This window comes from Plecotus auritus (assembly GCF_963455305.1).
Source record: "Plecotus auritus genome assembly, chromosome: 7".
NCBI lineage: Eukaryota > Metazoa > Chordata > Mammalia > Chiroptera > Vespertilionidae > Plecotus > Plecotus auritus.
In genome coordinates, this window is record NC_137774.1 from 66335859 (window position 1) to 66344237 (window position 8379).

Genomic DNA, 8379 nt, shown 5'->3' on the forward strand with positions numbered 1-8379 from the left:
AGCAACTGGAAGAAGGGAAGTGCTCTTATCAGAGATGGGGGGAGACTGGGGGAGGGGGGTCCAGAGTTGAGTGGTGCGTATTTTGAGTTTGAGGTGCTTATTAGTATCTAAGAAAAAATGTCAAGCAGGAAGTTGATCACATGGATCTGGAGTTCAAGGGAATTTTCTGGGCTGGAAATAATCTACATTCAGGGTTACTCTGCCCTGATTTGGATACACAAGATTGTTGCTGGCCACAAGGGCTGTTTCCGTTTAGGTTATGAGGAGTAAATGAATCAGTGGGTGGAGTTGGGGACTGGTGCTGACCTCTGATGCCTTCTGCCAGCCCCCCTCTGCCTGCTGACCCTGCTGCGGCCACCCCTCAGTCTGGGGGCCCCCATCTCCCCAGCTGAGCCCATCAGTCAAGCCTATAGCCTGGTCCTCTACATGCAGAAGAATACGTCAGTGCTCCTGCAGACGTATGTGAGTGATGCTGGGCATGAGAGGGAGTGCGGGGCGGGGACAATGCCCTTCGGGCCCTGCTTTGTGCAGGGAAAAGAGCAAGGTCAGGGGAAGGTTCCTGCATGGGTCTGGGTTGGAGAGTACAGGGCCTCTGTCAACTAGAGACACACCCACATGAACACTGTCACTGACGGCTGGTGACCTTGGGCAAGTCATTCTTTCTCTCCCAGCCTTGGCTTCCTCATCTGCAAAATGGGCTGATGATCCTGCCTTTGCTGACCTCTCGGGACTGTTACAAGATTCAAAGGAAGCACCCAGAGGGAGGGCTTTACGGCATCATGATTATCTCCACAAGCATCAGGCTGTGTTGCTTATTTGATCCTTATGCCCTGCAGGGCACTCCCTCCCATTATCTCACTGACCTCTCCGAAAGTTCTGAGACAGGGACTTATAATCCACTTTACAGATAAGAAAACGGAATCTGAGAGAGGGTGAATAGTTTGCTGGAGATCACTCAGCAATACCTGGAAGTGCCAGGATCTTAAACCAGGTCTGTGATATTCAATGCCAATTCTCCCCACATCCTCCAACTGTCTGGAAGTTCAAACTGGCAGCCTCTTGACCAGGTCTGTTTCCTGTGGGGGCCGTGCAATGCTTGTTCAGTTTTGAACATGATGCCTGTCTAAAACAGGCACAGGAGTCCTGCTGACCAAAGCTCCTGCTTTCCTCCCCAAGTTACATGACCTGCCTGGCCCTGAACCTCAGGAGTTTGTGACTCTTCCACTATCCTATATTCCAGGCCCATGTAAAGTTGCTAAATCTAGTTTCTAGTCTTACACCTTCCACCATTCCCTGGTAGCTTTGGGCACCCTGAGCCTGTTTCTCCTGTGAAATGGGGATGTAGGACTAGGTGATGTATCTATCAATGAGGGGATTTATCAGTGAGCACGAAGATTCTGTGGGTGTAGGTTTGTGGATGCAAAACTTTAATGTAGCCCTAACTGGTTTGGCTCAGTGGATAGAGCGTCGGCCTGTGGACTGAAAGGTCCCAGGTTCGATTCCAGTCAAGGGCATGTATCTTGGTTGCGGGCACATCCCCAGTAGGGGGTGTGCAGGAAGCAGCTGGTCGATGTTTCTCTCTCATCAATGTTTCTAACTCTATTCCTCTCCCTTCCTCTCTGTAAAAAATCAATAAAATGTATTTAAAAAAACTTTTAATGGAGAAGGCACTCAATGAGATTAATATCAACAATTATTTATTGACTAGAGGCCTGTTGCACAAAATTCGTGCACAGGTAGGGTCCCTAGGCCTGGCCGGTGATCAGGGCCAATCGGGGCCTTCCGGCTGCTGGCCGGGGCCTTCCTTCATTCCATGCCACCCCCTGGTGGTCAGTGCATGTCATAGCTAGTGATGGAACGCCCGAACTTCCGAGGGGACAATTTGCATATTAGGCTTTTATGTATATAGATTATAATAACATTAACAAACACAAACAACTAAATGCTGTAAATAAAAAAAGAAATAGGGCTGTAACTACATTGTCAATACATATTTAGGTAGAAAATATTATAATAAATAACATAATCTGTGTTCATGATATTAACATTTATTATTTATTAGTGGTGGCTTATGATGCTCTTATTATATGCCAGGTGCTGTGCTAAGGGCTTTATATATGTTATTTCTTATCATCTCATGACAATACTGCCACATGGGAATTATTGAAACCATGATTCAGACTTGCACAACTTATATGTGGAGGAAGCTAAAATGGAAGCCAGTTGAGCCCAGGCCCTGTGCTAGGACATCTCACTGACTCTCTGAGGTGTAGTGGGTGGCAACTCCATCTGGGAAGATGCTGTCGCATAGAAGGCAGATGAGAAATCATGGGGAGCTTCAGGGTACCCTTTGGTCCCCTCACTTCTGTCTCTGTCCCTCATGCAGCTCCAGTACCAGGGCAGCCCTTTTAGCGACCCTGGCTTCTCAGCCCCTGCCATCTGCTGCTGTCTCCTTCAAGACCTGGCATGCCTTGGATGACGGGGAGTGGCTGGGCCGTGCCCAGGGGTCCTTCCTGGCCTTGACCCAGCACCTTCAGCTTGTGGGAGACGACCAGAGCTACCTGAACCCTGGCAGTCCTCTCCTGCTGGCTCAGCTGGGGGCTGCGAGGCTCCGGGCCCAAGGCCTGCTGGGCAACGTGGCTGCCATCATGACTGCCCTGGGCCTGCCAATCCCCCCCGAAGAGGACACTGTCGGGCTTGTCACCTTTGGGGCCTCAGCCTTCGAGAGGAAATGTCGAGGCTATGTAGTGACCCGGGAATATGGCCACTTGACAGACCGAACTGAGGGACTTGGCTCTGCTCAAGGGCAAGTACTCTGGAGAGAGGAGGCAGGACTTCCTGTCAGAGGCTGCAACACTTCTGGCCTCTCTGCCTTGCTGCTTGGCTAGCAGACAGGGTTAGTGTGCTATGTCATGGGAATATTTCCTGGGAACCAGCCTCAATTCCCTGTTGGCTGGGCCTTCCCAGGCCCCAAGGCCTCCCTCCCAGATCTGGTGGGACGCCATGGCTATCATCCCATGCATCATCACTCCAGGGGTCTGGTGGCCACTTCCTGGGTGGAGAGAAGTGCTGCTTTGAAGAGGCTTCCCTCCCCCTCTCCTGGGAATGGACATTGGCCTCCTTCCTGGGCTTTCCTGAGGCCGCCCCTTCTTGTCATTGTGGGGAGGTGCAGGGGCCTGCAGTCTCTACCTCGCTTCCTGTGGGGAGATGCGGGCACTGTGGAACAGACAGGCCTCTTCCTTTTGCTGGAGCTCACTTCCTCCCCTGGTCTCCTTTTCTGACTGTGGCCACGGTGACAACTTCCTGTCTTCAGGGGCTTCACTTCCTCATCAATGGAGGTTCGATTCTTAAACGAAGGAACCGTATCACATCTGTTTCCTGCTCGGGACACATACAGGTCCTCCTCGGGGCTGGCATCCCTGACCAGGCTCTCAGGAACCCATTGCCATTGTACTGTGGTGTTTAGTATGTCTGGGCCCAGGTGACACCCCAGGATCCTGTTCTCCTCAAGGCATCTCCCCATCTTCAACAACTATATCTACTGGTAACTTTAGTGTTCTTTTTATTTTTTAACATTTTATTTACAAAAAATTAATTTATTCTCAGAAATGAAACTCTTTTAAGGTGTCTATTGTTTTTCTTCACAGACCTGGCTTGGGAGGAAGAGGAGGTGCAAGGATAGGGCGGAGGGAAGTGAAGGGGGAGGACATAAAGGGAGGAGGGCAGGGTGGGGTGAGGTGGAGTGGGAGGGGGGAGGCAGCAGTGGATGGACTGGGGCGGGGTGGGGGGGCGGAGGGAAACAGAGTGACAAAGTGTCCCTTCCTTGAGTTGAGGCTGAGCTGCACACATGCTCCTGCGGGGCCAAGAGGAGATAAGAGTGAGGAAAAAAGGGAGACAAGTGACCTCCAAGTCACTTGGGTAAAGGTGGGGGCGGGGGGGGGGGGAAAGGCAGACCCAAGAGATGGAGAAAAGAGGGAGAAAGCAAGAGTGTGACGGAACTGGAAAGTCACATACTGAGACGAGAAGGTCCCTAGAAAAAAAGAACGTACAACACAGATACAGACGACAGAGGCAGAGAGATGGAGAGACATGGAGGCAGCTGGCGGGAGGTGACGGCGAGCTGCGGACCCGCCCGCGCTCAGGCGGGGCCCCCGGGCACCAGCTGGCCCAGGTCGGCTTCGGTGCAGCTCACCCACTCGCGGTAGAGGCTGCACACGCGGAGCCCCAGCACCTTGGCGGGGAAGACGCCGGCGGCGGCGGCGGCTGCAGCAGCGGCGGCGGGCTCGGGCCGGGGCTCGCGGGGCTCGGCGCCCAGCGCGGCCAGCACGGCCTCCACAGCGGCGCCCAGCGCCCGGGCCTGGCGCGCGGCCTCCTCCAGGCGCCGCAGCAGGCGCGGCGCGCGCGGGTTCAGCTCGGCCTGCAGGCGGCGCACCACGTCGAGCAGCGGCGGCAGCGCGGCCAGCGCTCCCGCGTCCAGCCGCAGCCGCTCGGGCAACGGCAGGCCCGCGTGGCCCGGGGCCGGGGCGCTCAAGCCCAACACCGGCAGCCGCGGAGGCGAGAAGCCGGGCAGCCCGAAGGGGTCTCCCTGGTGCTGCACCTGTGGAGACAGGCCGGTCAATGAGCTCCCGGAACTCCGCCCCTCCCTGGGGCCTCAGTTTCCCCATCTCGCAAAGGACAAATTCCGTCTGTGTTTGTGATAATACAAAACAACCAAAAAAGTGACCTTTACACCAGTGCCTTTGTTTCTTTATCTCTAAAATGGAGATAACACTGTCAACTTCATAAGGTAGTTATGAGCATGTTAAAAAGCTTAAGTCAGGTCCTGGCCCCTGGGAAAGGCACAATAAACACACTAGGGCAAGCATGTCAAACTCAAAGGCTAACACGGGCCAAATAAACAAGGTGTAAGTGTATGTGGCCGCAAAAAAACAAAAGCTTCAATTTTCATAGAAACGTAGGTTTATTTCGATAGAGACATGCTGAATACAAAGGGCTGAAATAAATGAGTCATCGTTAGCATAAAATAATAGAAAATTTTAATAAAAATTAATATTTTTTCTTGAACATTAACTTCCCAGACACTGGATACCTGCACAAATTAATAAGCGTAACACAAATAAACCTATTTTTTTGTTTTCCAAAAGCGAAATATTTCCTGTTGCGCACACCAAACAAGTCAGTCCAAGTCTAACGTGGCAATCGGCTGCTAAAATATTCGCTGCTAATATTAGTGGAGAGAAATGGGGCGCCTGCATGTAAGGCATGTAAGGGAAATGAATGCAACACAGTCATTAGCGAACACTGTAGTTTGTTATTAATAATTATGTATAACAGGATATTGTAAAAATTAAGTTACAAAATTTTTATTAAAACGTTTTTTACATACCGTTATATTGGCTGGGCCGCAAAAATATTCGTTGTGGGCGACCCGTGGGCCGTGAGTTTGACATGCTTGCAGTAGGGTGCAAATCCTGTCTCCATTTACTAACTGTTCAGTTTCTTACAAAACCATTTCCCTTCTATGAGCCTCAGTGTCATCTGTAGAATGGGGAGGGGGGGTGGCGGTGGGTACAGCTCCTGTTCTGTCTTCCTATCAGGGATCTCCAGAGAAACAGGAAAGATAGTACAGGAACTAGTCTTTTTCACGCTCCCCCCCCCGCCCCCCCCCCGCCCCCTCTCCCACCTCTGCACCTGCCTGGCACACAGCAGGGGCTTCATGAATAACTATCATATGAGTGAACAGATAAAAGCTAAAGGTGATTTGTAATTTGTAAAACTGCTATACAATACCATTTATCCTTTGCTAACATCTTGCCTCTGGTTCAGGCATTGTGCTTGCTGCTTTAAGCACACTATTCCTAATTTTCCCAATGATGGGTGTGATGTAATTATGATTTTGTAAATGAGGATTCTGGGGCTGAATAAGTATAGTGCCTTGACCTGGGTCCTCCATCCAGGAAAGGGCAGAACTGGAATCGGAACGAAAGTTGGTAGGACGACAAAGCTGATTCTATTATCCCACTACCTAATAATTGTTACATCATTATTTTCATGTTCTCATTCCTGCCCAAGGTCACAGTAAGATTGGCAGGCCCACAGTCTGTCTGCTTCAAAACTATACCCTCCCTCCACTACACTATAGAAATTTGGGGAAATTTCTTCTGTCCTTAGGCAGGCCCTCTACCCAACCAAAGATATTGGCAGATCTCCCTCCTTTGTAAAAGTCCCCAGCGGATGGAATTTTTGACCCAGACTGAAACCCCTTCTTGGCCTCTCTGCATAGCACAAGTAAGAGTTCACATCTCATCTTGTTCAACTGATTCCTTTGACAGTTGGTGAGACCAAGGCTCATGGAAGTGAGGTGACAAACCCATACATAGTCTGGAACCTAGCTTTCCTGACTCCCAGACCAGAGTTCTCTGCACTCTCAGGTTGCCTGTCTTAAGCATCAAGAAGGGAGCCTCCAAGCTTAGGTGGATGAAGGGGCATTTGGGGAACAGAGATGATCCTCCTCCAATTGCTGTGTGGCCTAGGGCAAGTTACTGATCTCTCTTGGAGCCCCAATTTCTGCAGCTGGGAAATGAGGTTGAGAAAACAGGTACTCAAGTAACCCTATAATCTGTATTTCCCTGATCCCCAGGCCCCCCCACACCCATCCCCACTCACATATTCCTGGAAGAGCTGCTCAGCATATTTGGTGAGGAGGCGGGCAAGGCTGTGTGTCTGATGGATCTTGGCCTCCAAGAGAGGAAGGGGTGAGATTGAGGAGTCAGCCTGGGAGTCTTCTGGTGGGAAAAGGGGGGAGGAATGAGGGCAGGCCAAACCCCTGCTCCTGACCACTTCGGGCTGGCCCTTTCTTCCCAAACCCAGAAGCTCAGCTCTGAATTCTCCAACTTTTAAGCCAGGCAAGCTCTGTCCCATTCCAACTGAGGGAAAATGAGGTACCAGATATTTGCCAAATGTTTTTTCTGCATGAAATGTGTTCCCTGTCCTCAAATCACTGTTGAAATACTATTAAAGCTAAATTCAAATACTGCCTCCTCAGTGCAGCCTTGGATTCACTCCTCCCTTAAATTAACTTCTTTCTTCTTCTTAAGGCCATTTGTTCATACTTTCAAGGTAGTTCTTTCAATGGCTCTTTTATGTGTGTGAATTGGCCTCATCCTGGGAGCCATTTGAGGGTAGGGCTCACATACCTCTGTACCTCTGTAATTGTTGGTGGAATTCAACATCACTGAAACACAGAACTTCAAACTGGAATGCGCCTTTCAGCCCATTTTACAGATTGGGAGACTTAAATCCCATTCCCTCCCTGATAGCCTTTTTACGCAAGGCGCTGGGCTGGGGACCAGACAGCATCAATTGAATCAGCGACCAGTCTTCCTAAACACAAGCTGAAAGGTGGTGCCCGGGAAGCACTACATTTCCCGAGACGCCCCGCGCACGCGCAAAGGGCAGGCTGGGTAATGTAGTACTGGCTTCTCAATCCTGGTGCCCCACCCCCACCCCCACCCCCACCCCGCCTGAGTTTCCCACCGCCTATTCCTATCTTTATCAGCCTTGACTTTCGTCTCGGGTTGTCATTCACTATCTACTGTGGCCCAAAGACTTCCTCTCCTAACTCTATCACTCCCTCTGGCCCCAGCTCTGATTCTCTGCCAGTATTCAAAGAGGACCCAGGGTACAGCCTCAGCCACGACCCCAGTCCTCCCCCAGGGTGTACTCGAACCGGTTATCTAGCCCCTGAGCCCACGTCCCTGAAGGTACAGCCCCAAGCCTCCTCTGAACTCCGGCGATAGCACCTTCCCACAGCTCACCCACAGATAACCGCTTGTTACCTGACACCCGGGCCCTGCTCTCCCCCTCTCAGGCCGCTCCCTTCCCCGACCCGAAGGTAGCGGGGACCCAGACCCCAGCTTCCAGCCCTTCAGACCACTGCTCCCCTTGGGCACTCGACATTCACACTTTAGCCCCTTACCCAGACTTCCCTCCCTCCGGCTCATGCTGGCCCCAGGCTGATCCCGGTTGCCTCCACGCCCCCCTTCCAAGAGGGGGAGAAGGGGGGAAAGGGTAGGGGCGGGCCCGGGCGCAGCCAATCAGGGCTCAAACCCCAAAGAATTCCCCCTACCTCTCCCGCCCCAGGCAAGATTCCTTGTCCCGGAGTCCAGTTCACTGCCTGCTCCGCCTAGTTGAGAAAGGGGCCTGAGGGGGGTAGCAGGTTGTCTGCATGGTGGATTTGGGATCTCGACCCCGGGGGAGGACTGGGACCAGCGCCGGGAGGCAGCCCTGCATCACGCCAGGAGGAGGAGGCTCAGGCTCCCGTCTGGGACAATGCTTGGCCCCAGGGCTGCTTTTCGGAGAAAACCGGGGTTGATTGGA

General features: G+C 52.0%; 1 protein-coding gene and 1 pseudogene across 2 annotated transcripts; one reads left to right on the forward strand and one right to left on the reverse strand.

Annotated features, from left to right (window-relative positions):
* Positions 1-426: 426 nt before the first annotated feature.
* Positions 427-2937, forward strand: LOC308254774 (cardiotrophin-2-like; annotated as a pseudogene). Its single transcript has 2 exons — positions 427-462; positions 2387-2937. The product of its transcript is annotated as a cardiotrophin-2-like (transcript).
* Positions 2938-3999: 1062 nt separating this feature from the next.
* LOC308254744 (cardiotrophin-1-like) lies at positions 4000-8041 on the reverse strand. The gene is made up of 3 exons (XM_080681135.1): positions 7979-8041; positions 6667-6785; positions 4000-4597 (listed from the first exon to the last, which is right to left on the reverse strand). The coding sequence occupies exons 1-3, from the start codon at positions 8001-8003 to the stop codon at positions 4139-4141; spliced, it is 603 nt and encodes a 200-aa protein (XP_080537261.1). The 5' UTR covers positions 8004-8041; the 3' UTR covers positions 4000-4138.
* Between the last annotated feature and the right edge of the window lie 338 nt (positions 8042-8379).

Bases quoted from the DNA above. Each gene is read 5' to 3' on its own strand.
- LOC308254744 (XM_080681135.1), bottom strand. From the start codon at position 8,003: ATGAGCCGGAGGGAGGGAAGTCTGG. The intron at 6,786-7,978 runs GTAAGGGGCTAA...TTTTCCCACCAG, and splicing joins CCGGAGGGAGGGAAGTCTGG to AAGACTCCCAGGCTGACTCC. The intron at 4,598-6,666 runs GTGAGTGGGGAT...CTGTCTCCACAG, and splicing joins AGCAGCTCTTCCAGGAATAT to GTGCAGCACCAGGGAGACCC.